The sequence below is a fragment of the Prionailurus viverrinus genome, chromosome B4 (genome assembly GCF_022837055.1).
Source record: "Prionailurus viverrinus isolate Anna chromosome B4, UM_Priviv_1.0, whole genome shotgun sequence".
NCBI lineage: Eukaryota > Metazoa > Chordata > Mammalia > Carnivora > Felidae > Prionailurus > Prionailurus viverrinus.
The window spans coordinates 94,216,136-94,236,133 of record NC_062567.1 but is presented as its reverse complement, the minus strand read 5'-3'; the positions used below and the strand labels follow the sequence as shown (position 1 = coordinate 94,236,133).

Sequence of the window (19,998 nt, the reverse complement as noted above, 5' to 3'; positions counted from 1 at the left end):
TTATGGAATGGCCTTAACTTTTCCATTTCAAAATAAATGTCCAATTCATTTCAATTCAATATACATTTTTAATAGCCCATAATATATAAGGTATTCCACAGTTTCAGGATATTTTTAAATTTTTATTTATTTATTTTGAGAGAGAGAGACAGAGAGAGAGAATACAAGTGGAGCAGGGGCAGAGAGAGAGGAAGAGAGAGGATCCCAGGCAGGCTCCGCACCATTAGCACAGAGCCTGAAGCAGGGATCCATCTCATGAACCGTGAGAAATCAAGCTGAAATCAAGCTGAGTCAGACTTTTAACCCACTGAGTCACCTATGTACTCCCAAGATATTTTTTAAGTAAAGTGATGATACCAGTTATCAATTGAGATGTTAGGGAATGAATATCACTATTTATTGAATACTTTTTAAAATTCAATACTTGGGGCACCTGGGTGACTTAGTCAGTTGAGCGTCTGACTCTTGATTTTGTCTCAGGTCCTGATCCCAGGATTGTGAGATCGAGCCCTGTGTAAGATGCCGTGTTGAGCGTGGAGCCTGCTTAAGATTCTCTCTCTCTCTCTCTCTCTCTCTCTCTCTCTCTCTCTCTCTCTCTCTTTCTCCATCCCTCCCTCTGCCCCTGGCCCTCACCCTACCCCTGAAATGAAATGAAATACTTTAAATCTTTACTCTGTATTGGCTTAAAGCTTTAAATATTACTTTTTGACATTATTTGAAAAATAACACTTTATCACAAAATTAAGAGGCTGTGTTATTGTGGACACACATTTAATTTAAGGTTAATTTTTTTATTAAATAAAACCCCATATTACCATATTGTCATCTCTGTATGGTTAAACTGTACAATCCCAATAGTGTTTTACTACAGAAATTTTAAATAATAATTCACCTGCAGTAATAATATAATCCCTATATTTTACTCAGTGAAGCTTATGCCAACTATTTCTTGTTTATTTGTACCAATCAGTGAAAGAAACCAATTTCTGCCCTTTTCATTATGTTTTTTATACATAAAAAGGCTATCATCTTGTCTTTTTTTTTTCAGAGTGCAATTTTCAGGTCTCACAACCTCCTCTTGCAGCTCGTGTTTTCAAGATCTTTTTATCATTTGTATTGTTCTCTACTGAATGGTTGGCAATTTGTCTCTTTTCTGAAATGTGGTGTTCTGCTGAACTCAGTGCCCAAATCACAGCCTAACAAGACCTGAATGTAGCTCATCCATTTTTATGCATGACATCACCATTACAATTCAACACACTGGAGCATTTGAATATATTAACAGGGACCAGAATGTCGACTCATTCAATTTATCATTCACTGTAATTCTTGAATTTTTCTCTCTCTCTCTGCTGCTACCATCCTCTAGCTTTTCAATGCACATTTTGGTTCCATTACCTTTCCCTGCACCAACTTTCAAATCCATTCTATTTTCTTAAATCCAATGTCACTGACTTGACCTACCTCCCCAGCATATCAAGATGAGGTCGTAAAGTATCACAGCACCCCAGATTTGCAATCTCTGCTAATTCCATGACTCAGTGTCCTTTCGGCTTATTAGCATAAATACACAGCATCTCCCAGGGCTTTTTTTAAAGATGGTTTTTAATGTTCCCATTAAACACAAACAAGGAAACAAACAAAACTGCCTGGTGTATTACTTCAGGAACATTTAAAAAGAAACCTTGTCTTCTTCAGTGATTCAATTTAAGAAAGTTAAATTCAGCATCAACTACAGGATTACACTATTGTTTTAATATTCAGCTGTCATCAAAAAAAAAAAAAATGCAGATTAAATCTCTGATCTTCACACACAGGTGAGTACCAGCCAGCCTTACTGCAGGAGGTCACTTATGTATGTAGTGACATGTCATATGGTTGGCTGAGCAAATCTTAGTAAACGCAGAGTTAGTTCCACTTAGTATGTTTACTTACCCAGCTGTAGAAGAAAGCAAAGCAGAGAATATAAAAATGATGAAGGAAATAACAAAAGAACCATAAAGTATTAGACCCCAATTTAATTATTTTACCATAAATAAATGGCACAGTTATCAAAACTGAAATGAGCTGACAACTTCCATGTAAACTTTCATTTATAAGGGAATTTTGGGAGTGATGGATTGTTCAAATTCACAAGTCAAAACGTGCTGCACTCATTAAACTAGGCATCAGTCCATGTGCCTTCCTTCCGCTTGGGATCCCCGTCTACCCACCGTAGGGACTCGGGCACTTGCCCCTGCCTCCAGCCTGCCCTTGTCCATCCATCAGGATCCTGCTCACTCCTCAGGAGGGTGAATGTGATTCTTCCAAGGCAGCAATCCTCCTTTCTTGGTGTTCACACCCTGTCCTCGCTCTTGCTTCAAAGAACAATTAATTATCTGTTTATAGAGCTGTACTTTCTCCTCATTTTAAGCTCTCCCTCTTCTTTTTGCTTTCTGCCACAAGCTGGTATTGAGAGTTGCTCAGTAAAATTTTGCTAAATAGATGAACTATTAAAAAAATAGCATTTTCTCAATAGCTGTAGTTTTAAATGTACTAAGTGGGGTGCCTGGGTGGCTCAGTCAGTTGGACATCCAACTTCAGCTTGGGTCATGATCTCATCGTCCGAGAGTTTGAGCCCTGCATTGGGCTCTGTGCTGTCAGCCTGGAGCCTGGAACCCGCTTCGGATTCTGTGTCTCCCTCACTCTCTGCGCCCCCCCAACTTATGCTTGCTCTCTGTCTCTCAGAAATGAATAAATGTTAAAAAAAATAGAAAGGTACTAAGTTATAGTAGGCTTAAATACTCTCTATAGAAACGGCATTAATGCAATGGTGAATGTGTTATTTTAATAAAATGTTAAGAATACATTTTAACTTGGGTAAATTCATTAAAGGGTTAACAAACAAATACTGGGTCTGAGAAAAGGCATGTGTAGCAAAATGAAACAAATAAACAAATGAATAATCAAAAAATGGAAGAAAATAGAGACCACAATATTTAAATAATATCTTTCAACTTTTCTTCTCATATGTATTTACGATTATGTATCTTATTATGGATGTATTGATCTTGGATAAATTTTTATGTGTTTGTCATTCAACCATATGCGGTAGAATTAAAGAAGGTAGTAGAAAAAAAGGAAAAAAAAGTTTCCATTTTACTATTTTCAAGTTTAATAGTTTTCAGAAGACTTCACAAAAAGGATAATCATTAGTAAAAGTTAATAAATGAAAATGTTTTTGTTCTAGAGAAGACTGGTGACAGATTTAATCACTGTCCAGTACATGATGGATCAATTGAAAGATGATAGTGATAAAATATTTTCCTTCTTGGCTCAGGGTAAGACCAGAAACAGTTCACTTAAAGAGCAAAAAAGACCATGATAAAGAAGGTGAGATAGTAGGATAAATTACTCAGTAGTGCAGTGAAAGATTTCTTGCACAGATTTTTAAAGTAGGATAGCTATGCTCTGATCTGGAGTCAGTTAGATACTACATTTAAACCTAGGTCACTTTCGACAAGACAAAAACCAATTTGTTTCCTAAGCAGGTTATACTCTCTGTGGTTCTCTATGCTCACCTAGACCAAGTCCCTTTCTCTGTTCCCATGGAGTCATCTCAGACACTCAGATCAGGGACTAGCCCATCGTGGCTTGCAAAATATAACCACCTGAATAAAACTCTCCCCTAGCTTCCACCCCTCTGAGCTCACTCTCCTTAACTCAGGGGCCAAAGACTGGGAAAGAGCGATTATAAATTGCCCAAAGTGTAATAAGAAATGGAACATCAACGTCCTTGGAAATATAAAGACACATAAGAAGGGTTAAAAACTGTAGTGAAAAGATCATGATCCTCAATTTTTTTATGCTTAATATTCTTTTCATTAACATTAACAAGTGACATTTGGAATAATATTTTTTTTTATCAAAGGCAGTTCTATCAAACAATTTTAACATCACATTATGTACTAAAATCCTATATTGTGAAATTCCAAGATAAGATACAGGTTTGAGGTCTCTGTCAAGGGTCACTAAAAGAGTAAAGATCTTTTTTATAACCTTTTTGATTTTAGTTTTTAATATTAACGTTTGTTATGCTACTTCACTTACATCATATGCTCACAGTGTTTTATGAATAAATACCACAACCTTTGTAAAGAACCTTAGAATTTGGCCTAAATAAAATTATTTTGTTCTCACGGAATAGCAAAGCTATCCAAATTCAAAATAAGCTGACACCTTATCTATGAGAATAAGGGCCTACATTAAGAAAGTTAGTTTAAAACTCTACAAAATGTTCCAAAAGTAAGTGTATTGTGGCTTTTGTGCTGTTACCTTGTAAGCTGTGAACCTGAAACACGGCTTTGCAGGGTTTTTCCTTGTCTTGTTTTTCTCCAGTTGATAAAAGCAATGTATCAACCGAGAATCTGAGAGCAGTATTAAATCATATCAGAAATATAGGATTTGGTTCAATTTACCTGTTCCTGTTGCTGGAAATCCAATCTGAAATAAGTGTTGATGCCTGCTGATGACAGTGCTTGTTGCCAAAACTGCATGCCAGCATTATAACTTCTCGACGTAGCTCTCTAGGTACCGTCAAAAGGAAAAACAATTAAAATGCAGTGTTATTATCCGGAGAGAAAGGATAACTTATTACATAAACCATAGAGAAGTAAATAATCAGCACAAAAATAATTTTCAGATACAGAAATCCTATTTTGCTAAGGAAGAGATGGCTAGGCAGAGTAGAAGTTATGCATACTAAAAAGTCTTCTCTGGAAACAATAATACAGTGAGGGGCACGGGTTTGAATCTCCCCTTTACTAATAAAGGATGATCTTATATTAAAACACGACAAAGACATGCTTTTGTTCTCAGTGCCAGGTAGTGGAAACTGTGCACTGATGAGTACATCAGCAGGCCTCCCAGTAAAGGGAAATGAAAGATGCAGAACGAGAGACAGATCATCTCATGCTGCTGAAGTCACCATGGTACTACAAGTATGCTATTGTACAGCTCTGGGGGAAAAGAAGCGAATAAGAAAATAAAACAGTACTCATGTTGGTAGGATGCTTGAACAAGAGATCCATTAAAATTGTTTTTTGGCCATCCAAGCTTGATGTATGTTGCTGCAACTTGCTTTAAAATATATTCCTAAATGGGAGTTAGAGGACATAAAGATAATGTCAGTCTCAAACGTCTCCATGCTGATAATTAAAATTACAAATAAGATTAAAATATTTTCTAAAGAAGCCTTCTTTAAAATATCAGTAAAATAATGGGCATGATAAATGCTCTACTTTTATTCAGCTTAGTATTTCAAATATAGAAAATAAGGATAAAATACAATCACAATGGAGGAAGACTACTCCTTATTTCCTATTGAATGATTAAGTAATTTGCACTATTAAATATTTTAGATGACAATTTTTATAGCACAACAAGGAAACTGAGGAATATTGATAATGTCATCCATGCACGCACATGCACAAATGTGGGTAGATACAGCTTATGAAAATAAGCACCAAACTTTTATGCATTTCATGTCAACAGAGCACATCGAATGCAAAACAATTAGGTAAGCACAGCCAATAGCCTGGCATTGTTGAACCTGACATACTCAGAACGCTCTGCAGTAAAAAATATGGCATTTCAAAGTCAACAATCCATTGAGCTAATGATATATTTAAATATTAGAGAGCAATGTAAAATATGCTCTCCTCACTTTAATGTGGTCCTTGAATTTTGTCAAAGGAATGAAAGCACTGAAATTACAGTAAAAGCAATTCTCAACTTTTACTGAAATTGAGGTGTCTGACATGAAATATTATTCCAAAGTACAAATATACACAAAAATGTATTTTACTTTTATGGAAGTTTAACATTGCAGTGTCTCTGTGTTGAGAGCAAAGAGAAGTGTAATAAGTCTTTCTCTAGCAGATAAAAGTTATACCGTAGCTGTAAAGACACATTTTGTTTTGCATGTGTGTTGTAAGGGATTAGACAAAACTAATGACAATGAACAGGCAAGCCAGGATTATTTCAATTAAAAAAAATATTAGAACAGAGGCATTTTCATGCAGACTTCGAAGAAGAAAACAAGAAGCAACTCTGATAGCCATCAGACAATTTACAGAGTGCTAATAAACAGATTTCATGCAATGGCAATCTAGTCTCGAGTCATTCCAAACATGTAGGCTAATCAGCAGAGCCAGCGTGTCATAAAAAATGGGATGATTTTACAAAACACAGGGCAGGCTGCTAAGATAACTGAAGGAAACCAAAGGGTGCTCAAAGATGATAGGAGGCACAGAGACACAGTCTCATATGCAAAGGCTCGCTGTGATAAGAAATTTAGGAACCAAAAACTCATTAGCCATAGTTAATCCTAATCTTATTCAAAATGGTTATTAAATCAGATTAGGTGGTGTCTACAGTGCAGTTTGCGTTTATCAGGCTGCAGCTTAGGAAATCTGGTCAGGTAACATTTTGGAATGTTTGTCATGTCTTCATGTCTATTTGGATTATCTATTGTTTGCTCTCCTGTATCCCCTTGGACCCAATTATGAATGGGCTTTCGCCTCAATGTTGATCTTATCCTTGTTAATTAAGGAAGTGAATTGAATTCACTATGCCCTTTTGGATAAAAATAATGACTAAGAATCTTTACTGAAACTGTCTATATTCTGTTAAGATCTTTGGGATCCCTCTACCCAGGGTAAGTCCTTTGTGAACACAGAGCCCTTTAACTCTTGGAAAGTAAGTTAGAACTTTAAGGATTTGCCATGTATATTTGTTCTTTTTTTTTTTTTTAATATTTGTTCTTAAATTCTGAGTCATGTAAGCTTAATTGACACTTTTAGGCCAGAATAAAAAGTAGCTTGTATTAAATTTCTTCCTCAAGTAATTATCATCAGTGTTGCACAGAAAATCAGGACAAAAATGATAACACAAATTCGAAGAAGGAACGCAAATGACTCAGGATCAGTTACATAAAGTAGATAATGAGACAACAGTTCATCATCCGAAAATAAGAAAGAAGAAAATATGTCTTTTTACATTGAAGACATTGTATTTCTCCATGCGGTCCAGTAATTTATCTAGAGGATAGAGAGCTCGGCTGGCAGCATGCCAAGGAAGAAAATCCTTCTCCTCAGACAGGTATCTGATAATCTCCAGGGGAATATGCTGAGGCAAAGAGCCAGCTCTGTACAGTGAAAAAGTTAAAGTTAATTATTTGCAGGAAATATACATGATGATGCAAAACTGAAGATTTCACTTATGCAAATAAAAGGCAGAAAGCAAGATTCATCACAGTATAAAGAAGCCATACCCAGGGCCATAAAAATAAAATTACTCACTTTTTAAATATAGTCCTACTTAGGATGCCATGTACCTTAATATATACAGAGTTAGAGAGTTAAAAATTTACACACACCAAAATATCAGAATGCATATTTTTTAAAAGGAAAGAATTCCGGAATTTAAATAAAATCAACTCTAGGTACTTTCCTTCACAGAAACTCTTCAGAGGCCTTATGTAATTGAAAATAATTGATTACTGAAATGCAATTTCAGTTTCTCAATGCATTCTCTTTGCTCTTCATGTAGTTCTGTGTAATAATATTTAACACAGATTGTTTTCAAAAGAATAATCAAACTAAAGTGGCAACTTACAGTTTTGACTATCTCTATCATATTATGATATGAGCATTTTTCAAAAGAAATGGTTTCCATAACACCTATGAAAACTTCAGTTAGATTTTAATAGAGTTCAAATTCCAAAAAAGTTAAAAGACTCAACTCTACCATTTATTATTTTTCCTTCAAAATATATTCTTTGTCACCTTGGGGACCCATGTCAGATTCTTCAGAGAATATGAAACTGGAGCTTTTTAAGATGATCTGAACACATGTTGCCTATATTTAAAGAGGGTATATCCAAAAAAAGGATCCCAAAAGAAGTGTATATCTCTACTCTCCAGGAGGTTGCATATAAAATCCTTGCAAATCAAAGCAATATAAATGACAATCCACAGTTCATTAAAAGATGGGCTCTCTTACCATTGATGTCCCTGATGCATACACATAGTTGCTGGATATTTTTTTACATTAATAATCAATTGAATGCAAGGGTGCCTGGGTAGCTCAGTCAGTTAAGCCTCTGACTTTTGATGCTGCCTCAGGTCATGATCTCACGGTTTCCTGAGTTTGAGCCCCACATCAGGCTCTGTGCTGACAATGCAGAGGCTGCTTGGGATTCTCTCTCTCGCCCTCTCTCTGTCCCTCCCCCACTTGCGCCATCTCTGTTTCTCTCAAAATAATAAATAAACAAAAAAAATAATCAACTGAATGCAGACTTTTACCACATGGACCAAGTAAATATGAAAGCAACCAAAGCCTGGTTATCTCCTTTATCTACATTTCACACCATTGTTCTTTTGTAGAATCACAAAATTAGATGGACCTTATTATTTGTGCTTGGTAGGAGGTGGACAGACAGGGAGCAAAGGCTTTTCTCATCTTCACTTCAAATAAATTTGCCAGATTTTCTAATTCTTACTCACTGTAACAAGCAAAAGTTACTCTATGGTAAACTTGCAGCCATGTTTATGATGTTCATAAGAAAAACCAATTGTGATTGGGTGGCTCAGTTGGTTGAGTGTCCAACTTTGGTTCAGGTCATGATCTCATCACCTGTGTCATCTCAGTCGGTGCTGACAGCTCAGAGCCTGAAGCTGCCTCAGATTCTGTGTCTCCCTCTCGCTCTGCCCCTTCCCTGCTCTCTCTCTTTCTCTCTCTCTCTCAAAAATAAACAAACATTAAAAAAAAAAAAAGATAAGAAAGAAAAACTAATTCTGAAGACCGTGCTTCACTTTTCTTTGAATTTAAAAAAAAAAAAAGGATGTATGTCACTCTAATGATTTGGGTTCACTCATGGTATAAGATCATCAACCACAGTTAATGTCTGATATAAACATGAATGGCGATAATAACAAATGCAACAATAACCTCAAATTTCCACATAATTTCAACATTTCCTGATGTTTGCATGATTTAGAGCACAGCTAGACTTGTGCCACTTTCTTTTACAGTTTCCATTTTATCCTTGAAGAAAGAGCATGAGATTAGGCTCTGGCAATGACAATTAAATAAGGAACTATCTTTTTTGCTAGGGTGGTGTCTCAATAACACCATTAAATTTTGCTTTTAAGAGTTTGTTACCCACCAAAAAGGCAATATATTTTTTTTTAAATAATGATTTGGTTTTCCTCCTTAAAGGAAACATACCTTTCAATATTTCAGATTTTGTCATTCATTTCCCCTGAACTTTTAATTTAAATATTTATTGGCATGGCGATAATAAATTTATAATCCAAATGTCACGAATTGTATAATTTTAGATTTGCAGCAGATTTATCTAGAAGCCTTTATTTTTTGTTGAAGAAATAAGAAAAATAATGTAGTAATAAAAAACACCCTTTACTAAGCAGTGAACTTATTATGGATCTTCAAGTGAATTTGGAAAATCTGGAAAGGTGTTGGATTTATTTTATTGCCGATTTAAACATATTAGCCTTATGTCAGTTATAATTTATTGTGTTTTACTTCATCCCTGTAAATGGATGGACATTATTCAATGACTTATGCTTTGTAGAAAATATGACTACAAAGTAAAAAGATGACAAATAATGTTATGGAAGAGATGGGTTTGAGAAAGAGCCAGGAACCACAAATGCTTCCTGTAGAATTAGACAAACAAATTCATCTTGCCAAGTCTCATGTTCCTTACCTGTGCAATAAGGGTTGAACTAAGACATCTTTTTTATCACCCAAAACTTTTTATCCTAACCTACTTGTCTGCAATTTAAACTGCCAAAAAAACATTATAATAATATGGTCATACTTTATTTGTTTAAAATTTTGAAAAAATACTTTGTGATTTTATATTCCCCCTTCTTCACTTGTCTAATATGTATAAGTCTAAGAGGCAGGACTTGGATCTAAGTTTTAGAATATATCTGACATAGTATAAAGGAAATTAAAGCAAAGAAAGCCTGATAGAAGTTCCGAATAATGACAAGCCAAATAAAGTATTCATTATACAGAGAAATAGAGCAAATTCTGATTTGAGTCCTTATGGCAAAATTGCCAACTTCTCACCATGCTTTCCTTTACTTCCTAGGGTAGATTATAATCCCACTTTCTTGATAATTAGGTATGGTCATATGGTAACTAGCCAATAGAATATGACTATTCATCACTGCCAGGGTTAGCCCATAGACATCTCCCATTAGCTCCTCAATACTCTTTTCCCCTAAACTAAATCTTTCAGGGTGACCTTGGAACTCTTTTATTGAATGCGTCAGAAACCCACCTGGGTCTCTGGATGACTGCCTGCCCAGCTACCAGTTTTCACACCAGTTCTGTTATGTAAGCAGGAAAAACACTTCTATTGTGTTTGATCCAAATACATGCTTGGGTCTATTTTTTAAAGCAGTTAACCTTCTCTAATGCAGCCCTCAAATAGAATAAGAAACAGATTACATTCAAATTGCTCTCATTTGTGTTGTTACAAACATATGTAAGTAATTACCTGCTACATAATTCAATACACTTATATTTAGCCTACTAGATCAAAATATGTAGCTACACTCAATTGGATAAGATGATCAGCTTCATTACAAAATTAAGACTTGTAAGAGATAATGTTGGTGAATAAGTTACCTAGTTTAGATACGTGTTTGTGTAATTGGCTGGTAATGATATCTGTGATTACTACTACTGATAATGCAATCAATATGGGGGAAGTGTGTGGAATCCAATGAATGGAACACTACATTAGCTCCAAGTAATCAGCCTAGTAGGGAGCACATTTAGGGTCCTCATGCTGAAATGCAGTTGCCCTAGATTTGCATCATCACAGAGAAAGGCTGTTAACAAAATAAGGGGAAAATAGCAAACCTAAAGAATATTTCATGTACAATTAATTTTGTTTTACTAATATTTTAGGAAGAGGTTGTAGATGAAATCTATCTTCTGTGCTAGTGGGGTAAAGGTTGGCATAAGAAATAATTTAGAAATCAAAGAAAAGATAATGGGGAAATGAAACAAATGAGGAAAGTTAGAGAAATAGATAAAAATTGTCCATATGCACCTATATAGTTCCTCCACCCATTCCCCCTCCCTAAACACACACATACCCTCTTCTTCACTTTACTGGAGCTTGTAATGAAATATATCTTCAGGCATATAAGAGAATACTTTTTATAAGAAGAAGATTAAAACCAGACTATATTACTAGATGTTGAAATGCACTGATCTTAGCTGGCTTTGTTTTCACCTAAGATCCAAAGCTACTTTTTTTTTAATATTTTTTTTAATGTTTATTTATTTTTGAGAGAAAGACAGGGCACAAGCAGGGGAGGGCAAGTGAGGGGGAGACACAGAATCTGAAGCAAGCTCCACGCTCTGGTTGTCAGCACAGAGCCCAAGGCAGGGCTTGAACCCACAAACCATGAGATCATGACCTGAGGCAAAGTCAGATGTCCAACCAAGTGAGCCACCCAGGCGCCCTCCAAAACTATTTTTTAAAAACAGCTCTGAATTCTGTGAATGCTAACTCTTAAACCTACTGAGATGGGTGGCCTGTACACAAATAACCTATTTTGTGAGTTTTCTTGAAAAGCACTTGGCTTCTGGGTGCTTGAAACTTGGGAAAAAATTAAAAGCACAAGCAGACTCTAGAGCATCATAGTCCAGATTTCACTAATTGAATACTCCTTTAAAACCAATTAATTGCCTACTCTATATTTCACATTTTGTACAGAAGACACTCTATCTCTCTTTTAGGGCACAGATTTTTTTTTTAAGAGAGAGAGAGAGAGAGAACACGGGGTGGTGGGGGCAGGGAGGGGCAGAGGGAGAGACAGAATCCCAAGCAGGCTCCATGCTGACAGCATAGAGATCATGGGATCTTGGGACCCTGGGATCCCAGGATCCTGGGATTATGACCCAAGCTGAAATCAAGAACCTGATGCCTAACAGACTGAGCCATCCATGCATCCTTAGGGCACTGATTTTTAAAGCAGTTGCTAAAATGCTTAACTAAAACATTTACCATTGTATCTATTATTTTTAATTATTCATTATTAAAGACTTTAATGTGTTCTTTGTGGGAAGATTCCATGATGGAGACTGGAAACTCCAGCAGTTCTCAGAGTACCATAGAATGAAAAGAGAAATACACAGGGGAGGTATCTCCGTCAACCAACAATCTATTTGGTCATTTCATGGAGAAAATACAGATATGATTCAGATACTGGTGAAATGTTATCTGCAGAGATGGAAAGGAAGTTACCTTATGCAGCCCCATAAAATTAGAGCCTCAAAAAGTTGCACAATAGAGTTCTCTTAGCCCTTCCTCCTGTTTCTTCTCTTCCATGAAGACTTCTTCCACAACTGACTTAGGCACTTATTTCCTGGGCTCACATAACATCTCAGTAACACCTCTATTCATAATAATTATCATGATATTTATCATAATTTTATCATAATACTATCTTTCTCACTCACTGGACTTAGCTCTTTAAGGAAATGAAGCATGCTTTGCCTATCTTTGCATCACCAAAGATAGCCTAATGCAGAATTTAGTACAAAATAAGTACTCAATAAATGTTTTTATACTAAATTAAGTTATGGCAATAATGTCATTGTTCTTAAAAATAGGAATATTTTACAAGTATATTAAAACTTAAACATGACCATAGATATTTATTAAATTAAGCATTTTCTAAAGTTAAAAGATACCAATATCATGGGAAAATTCTATTGGAGTGAAATTTATAGTATTTTTTGGTCATCTTGTTTATTAATGGTACATATGATAGAAGATAAGAAAGCCAATGCTATCTAGCTAAGTAGCTTTGAATAAGCTAGTCTATATCTAAACATCTCTGCCTTTTTTTTTTCTGATTAGCAAATTACTTTCCTACTCTCCTAGAAGCAACAGTATTATTTTATACTATGTTTTCAAATAAATTGATGGTGGGAGCTTGGGTTACTCGGTTGGTTAAGCATCCAACTCAATTTTCGCTCAGGTTATGATCTCACGGTTTCTGAGTTCGAGCTCTGCATTGGGTTCTGCACTGATGGCATGGAGTCTGCTTAGGATGCTCTCTCTCCCTCTCTCTCTGCCCCTCCCCCACTCATGCTTGTTCACTCTCTCTCAAAATAAATAAATAAGCTTTTAAAAAAACTAAAATAAAAGTAAATTGCTGGTGGGTTTGGAAATCTCTTTCTCCTAGGTAATAATTTGACAAGGATGAACTACGTGACCTCTAGGGTTCCTTCTTCAGTAAAGATATAATGATTAAATCCAGAAATAATTTTTTGCCACCTGCATAGTCCCACTACTACCACCAAACCAAGCTTTCCTATCTACACACACTTGTTTCTTTATTTCCAAGTATAATTTTTCAAGAAATGAGCCATCATCTAAATACAGGAATCCTCTGGACACTTAATAATGTTAAAAAACAGAGCCAATGTTTAGTTATTAAATGGAAGTTAATGATGTTAGCTATTCACCTGAAAAGAAAAAAAAAACCTAGGTTTATGGCCACAGTTAACTATTTTTTTTTAAAGAAAACTATCAACTAATTTTAAGTCATTGTATATTGAGGATTTACTCTATGGGATGGTATTATGGAAAGATGGTCTAGGAATGTTCATTTCTTCAGATTGCCCAGTTTGTTGGCATGTAATTTTTCATAGTATTCGCTTATAATTGTTTGAATTTCTGTGGTGTTGGTTATGATCTCTCCTCTTTCATTCATGATTTTATCTCTTTGGATCCTTTCTCTTTCTTTTTGGTAAGTCTGGCTAGCGGTTTACCAATTTTGTTTATTCTTTCAAAGAAACAGCATTTAGTTTCATTGATTTGTTCTACTGTTTTTGTTTGTTTCTATGTCATTTGTTTCTGGTCTAATCTTTATTATTTGCCTTTTTCTGCTGGCTGTAGGCTTTATATGCTGCTTCTTTTCTAGCTCCTTTATGTGTAAGGTTAGGTCATATATTTGGGACCTTTCTTGTTTCCTGAGATAGGCCTGAATCGCAATGTACTCTACTCTTATGTCTGCTGTTGCTGCATTCCAAAGGGTTTGAACTGTCATGTTTTCACTTTCATTTGCTTCCATGTATTTTTTTATTTCTTCTTTAATTTCCTGGTTAACCCATTTAGTCTTCAGTAAGATGTTCTTTAACCTCCGTGTGTTTGAGGGCTTTCCAAATTTTTTCTTGTGGTTGATTTCAAGTTTCATAGAGTTGTGATCTGAAAATATGCATGGTATGATCTCAATCTTTTTGTACCTTTTGAGGGCTGATTTGTGACCCAGTATGTGAGCTATTCTGAAAAATGTTCCATGTGCATGTGAAAAGAACATATATTCTGCTGCTTTAAGATGAAATGTTCTGAATATATTTGTTAAGTCCATTTGGTCCACTGTGTCATTCAAAGCCAAATTCCTAGAAACTCACAAACTACCCAAACTGAAACAGGAAGAAATAGAAAATTTGAACAGTCCCTTAAACAGCACAGAAATTGAATCAGTTATCAAAAATCTCCCAACAAACAAGAGTCCTGGGCCAGATGGTTTCCCAAGGGAATTCTAACAGATGTTTAGAGAAGAGTCAGTATCTATTCTTCTCAAACTGTTCCAAAAAATAGAAATGGAAGGAAAACTTCCAGACTCATTTTATAAAGCCAAGATTACCTTGATTCCAAAAACCAGACAAAGACCCCACTAACAAGGAGAATTATAGGCCAATATTCCTGATGAACTTGGATGCAAAATTCTCAACAAGATACTAGCAAATCAAATTCAACAGTACATTAAAAGAATTATTCACCGTGATCAAGTAGGATTCATTCCTGGGCTGCAGGGCTGGTTCAAAATTTGCAAATCAATCAACGTGATACATCACATTAATAGAAGAAAGGATAAGAACCTGTCAATAGATGGAGAAAAACCATATGACAAAATACAGCATCCTTTCTTAATAACAACCCTCAAGAAAGTTGGGATAGAAGGAACATATTTAACATCATAAAAGCCATATATGAAATGCCTACACCTAATATCATCCTCAATGGGGAAAAATTGAGAGCTTTACCCCTGAGAACAGGAACATGACAGGGATGTCCACTTTCACCACTGTTATTCAACATAGTGTTGGAAGTCCTAGTCTCAGCAATCAGACAACACAAAGAAATAAAAGGCATGAAAATTGGCAAAGAAGTCAAACTCTCACTCTTCACCAATGACATGATACTCTACACGGAAAACCTGACAGACTCCACCAGAAATTGCTAGAGCTGATACAGGAATTCAGCAAAGTCACAGGATATAAAATCAATGTACAGAAATCAGTTGCATTTCTATACACCAATAATGAGGCAGCAGAAAGAGAAATAAAGGAACCAATCCCACTTACAATTACACCAAAACCCATAAGATAAATAAGCCTAACCAAAGAGGTAAAAGATCTGTTACCTGAAAAGTATAGAAACCTTATGAAAGAAACTGAAAAAGACACAAAGAAGTGGTAAATCATTCCATGCTCATGGAATGGAAGAACAATATTGTTAAAATGTCAATACTACCCAATGCAATCTACACATTCAATTCAATCCCTTCCAAAACAACACCAGCATTCTTCACAGAGCTAGAACAAACAATCCTAAAATTTGCATGGAACCAGAAAAGACCCTGAATAGCTAAAGTGATATTGATAAAGAAAACCAAAGCTGGAGGCATCACAGTTTCAGTCTTCAAGCTATATTACAAAGCTGCAATGTCAAACCAGTATGGTACTGGCAGAAAACAGACACATAGATCAATGGAACAGAATAGAGAACTCAGAAATGGACCTACAAACATATGACCAACTAAATTTCGGCAAAGCAGGAAAGAGAATCCAATGGAAAAAAGACAGTCTCTTCACCAAATGGTGCTGGTAAAACTGGACAGTGATGTGCAAAAGAATGAAACTGGACCACTTTATTACACCATACACAAAAATAAATTCAAAATGGTTGAAAGACCTAAATGTGAGAAAACAAAAGAATCCTACAGGATTCAAAATCCTACAGGAGAAAACAGGCATCAACCTCTTTGACCTCAGCCACAGCAACTTCTCACTAGACCTGTCTCTGGAGGCAAGGAAAACAATAGCAAAAATGAACTATTGAGACCTCATCACAATAAAAAGCTTCTGCACAGTGAAGTAAAAAAATTAATAAAACTAAAAGCAACTGGGACACCTCGTGGCTCAGTTGGTTGAGTGTCTGACTTTGGCTCAGGTCATGATCTCACAGCTCTGAGTTCAAACCCCATGTCGGACACTGTGCTTACAGATCAGAGGCTGGATCCTGCTTCAGATTCTGTGTCTCCCTCTCTCTCTGCCTGTCCCCTGCTCATGCTCTGTCTCTCTCTGTCTCTCAAAAAGAAATAAACTTAAAAAAAAAAACTAAAATCAGTTGATGGAATGGGAGAAGATATTTGCAAAAGACATATCAGATAATGGCTTAGTATCTAAAATCTAAAAAGAACTTATCAAACTCATCACCCCAAAAACAAGTAATCCAGTGAAGAAATGGGCAGAAGACAGAAATAGATACTTTTCCAAAGAAGACATCCAAACGGGTAACAGACACATGAATAGATGTTCAACATGACTCATCATCAGGGAAATGCAAATCAAAACCACATTGAGATACCACCTCACACCTGTCAGAATGGCTAAAATTAACAACTCAGGAAACAACAGATATTGGTGAGGATGCAGAGAAAGGGGAACCCTCTTGCAATGTTGGTGGGAATGCAAACTAACGCAGCCACTCTGGAAAACAGTATGGAGGTGCCTCAAAAAATTAATACCAGCAATTACACTGTGAGGTATTTATCCAAAGGATACAAAAATGCTGATTTGAAGGGGAGTATACACCCAATGTTTAGAGCAGTGCTATCAATAATAGCCAAATTATGGAAAGAGCCAAAATGTCCATTGACTGATGAATGGGTAAAGAAGATGTATTTATATACAATGGAATATTACTTGGTGATCAAAAATAGTGAAATCTTGCCATTTGCAACAACATGGTTGGAACTAGAATGTATTGTCTTAAGCAAAATAAGTCAGTCAGAGAAAGACTTCCAATCCTGAAATCATATGATTTCACTCATCTGTGGAATTTATGAAACAAACTACATGCACATAGAAAGAGGGAAGGAAAAATAAGATAAAAACAGAGAAGGAGGCAAACCATAAGAGACTGTTAAATACAGAGAACAGACTGAGAGTTGTTGGAGGGTAGGTGGGTTAAATGGGTGATAGGCATTAAGGAGGGCTCGTTGTGATGAGCTCTGGGTATTATATGCAAGTGATGAGTCACTAAATTCTAATCCTGAAACCAATACCACACCATTTGTTAGCTAACTTGACTTTAAATAAATAAATTTAAAAAAAATTTTTAAAGAAAGATGGTCTAAGTTTATTTTAGTTTACTATCCTTAAAAGCTTCAGGATCAGTACTACTATGAACACCCCTGCCTTTTTTTATATAAAGAAGCTACAGCTTACAGAAGATAAGCAATTTGCCAAGCTTATTTGGCAAATAAGTGACAGAGCTGGAACTGAAAACCAACACTGACAAGAAAGCTCTCACTGATTCTACCACATGAGACCGCCCCCCCAAATGCCACTCTGAACTATAGTTAAATGCTGTCTTTCTCCCTTCCTTTCATACCTGTTTATACGTCACTATCATAGCACTCACCATTTTAAGTCTTGTACAAAAGTAAATAAATAACCCTAGCCTAGGTGCTCAGAAGGTGAAGTAAGTGATATTAGGAACAGGAGGATTATGGGGGAACAACTTTAAGACATCAGTGAGGACACCTGCCTGTGTGACAGCAGAGAACACACTGAGCAAATCTGGTGGGAGAGGAATTTTGGCCTGCTGGGAAACAGCGAGGCCAAGAGTCTTAAAACAGGGACAAATTCAGGATGTTGGAAGAATAACAAGGAGGCTTTCGAGGCTGGAGTGGAGTGAGCTGGGGAAGAGCAGGCTATGACGAGGTTGCAGAGGCTGGTATGCTAGATCATGAAGGCTCTTAAATAAGAAGGGCTTCAGACTGTTTTTCTATGGGTGATGGAAAGCCACTGCAAGTTTTTGACCTGGGAAATGACATGATCTGAATTTATGCTCTAAAAGGGTGACTCTGGCTGCTGTAGAGAGGAAACTCGAATATGTCATGTGGTCCTCCAAGATGAGAACAGAGTGAAATATGATTTCCTAGTTGACCCTCTCCCTCTCTCACTATACAGACTAATCTTATGAGAAAAACATATACCTAGTGAAAGAAGTCAATGACATGAGAACAGACATAATGATTTTTTTAAGATAGACTACGCATGAGATTTGTTTTAGAAAGAGTTTGTTATGCAGGTATCAGGTAAAAAAAATATTCCAAAGGCTGGCTTATCCAGGCATTTTTTACTGCTAATTGCTAACACACACACACACACACACACACACACACACACACACACACACACCAAAAACAAAAAACAAAAAACAAACAAAAAAAAAAACAACAACAAAAATCAGATGATATGGGAAAGGTCACTGAGAAATCATTTAGGCAATGAACACGTGTTAAAAGAATATATAGCTATATATATGAAGCTGCACATTCCACTTTGGGTTAATTAGCAGAATTATTCCAGAATTTAAATTCAGAAAAATAGCATGAAAGACCACCAAGAAAATAATCCACATAGCTTATGATTTCCATGGAAAATACAATGCTTAAATTTGATACAGAATTCTGCTTTACTGGGCAGTGAAATTGTCCAATGTTCTACACAGCCACTTGGGAGCAAAAAGAATTTTAAAAATCCAGCAGGATTTTGCAGAGTTTGAATTTACTGACATCAAGATATCAAATCATTAACATAAAGTTCATAAATCAATGGAGCTTCTAACTTCCTATTTGGCTGCTTTTTAGCGAGATGTATGTGAATTATAGGAAAGAAGAAAAAAGAAAAACATGACTGAAACCAAACGAGTTAAAAATAACTGGGGGACGCCTGGCCGTCTCTGTTGGAAGAGTATATGACTCTTGATCTCAGGGTAATGAGTTCAAGTCCCATGCTGGGTATAGAGATTACTTAAATAAATAAATAAATAAAAGCTTTAAAAAAATCTTTAAAAAATAACCAGGTATATTTCCTCTTGTCTAATATTATGTCAAAAGTTTTGCTTTTTGTATAGATTTTATTATACTGTGCATAAAAGTTTACTTGTAATTTTACTTGTAATACTTTTCTTGTAATTTTCTTGTAATTGCAAAATTACTTGTAATTTTACTTGTAATAATTTTCCATATTATTAGGAATTCTTCATAATTACTTTTGGATTAGTTCTAGCAACACTCCATTGGAAAGATAAATGTAGTTCACTACTGTTGATCATTTGGGGCATACATAAGTAACAGAGCTATGAACATCTTTGTGCACAATGCTTTTATATGTTCTGGATAATTTTCTTCGGATGGAACAGCCAAATTGGAATTATCATGCTAAAGTTATGAAATATTGTGGATCTTGGCAAATCTAAGTTCACGTTTTCAGGCTTCACCAATCAGCAACTGGTCTATGAAAAAGGGAAAGAGGTAGACAGTCGCTGTAGTGACCAGCACTGATTTAGCACTCCCTGGTGTGTCAGTTCCTGTGCCAAGTGCTACATGTGTATTATGTTATGAAATCCTCATGTCAATCTTCCGAGCTCAGCAATATCACTATCCCCACTTTACAGATCAAAATTGAGGCTCAAAGTGTTACCTAACCTCTCCAGGATCATATTGCAAATTTGAACCTAGTTCTATTGCTGTTTGAACCTAGTCTTCCAGCACCAGTGTTCTTATCACCATTCCAAAAAGTCCTGGCAAGTAA

The 19,998-nt window shown here is 35.9% G+C and overlaps 1 protein-coding gene across 1 annotated transcript in view; it reads right to left on the bottom strand.

Annotated features, from left to right (window-relative positions):
• TRHDE (thyrotropin releasing hormone degrading enzyme) overlaps nucleotides 1–19,998 on the bottom strand; it is a 397,960-nt gene that overhangs the window by 28,992 nt on the left and 348,970 nt on the right. The window contains exons 13-15 of the mRNA XM_047868299.1: nucleotides 7,039–7,186; nucleotides 5,036–5,133; nucleotides 4,458–4,565 (exon numbers count right to left, since the gene is read on the bottom strand). Coding sequence (XP_047724255.1) covers nucleotides 4,458–4,565; nucleotides 5,036–5,133; nucleotides 7,039–7,186 — 354 coding nt within the window. The remainder of the gene's footprint in view (nucleotides 1–4,457; nucleotides 4,566–5,035; nucleotides 5,134–7,038; nucleotides 7,187–19,998) is intronic.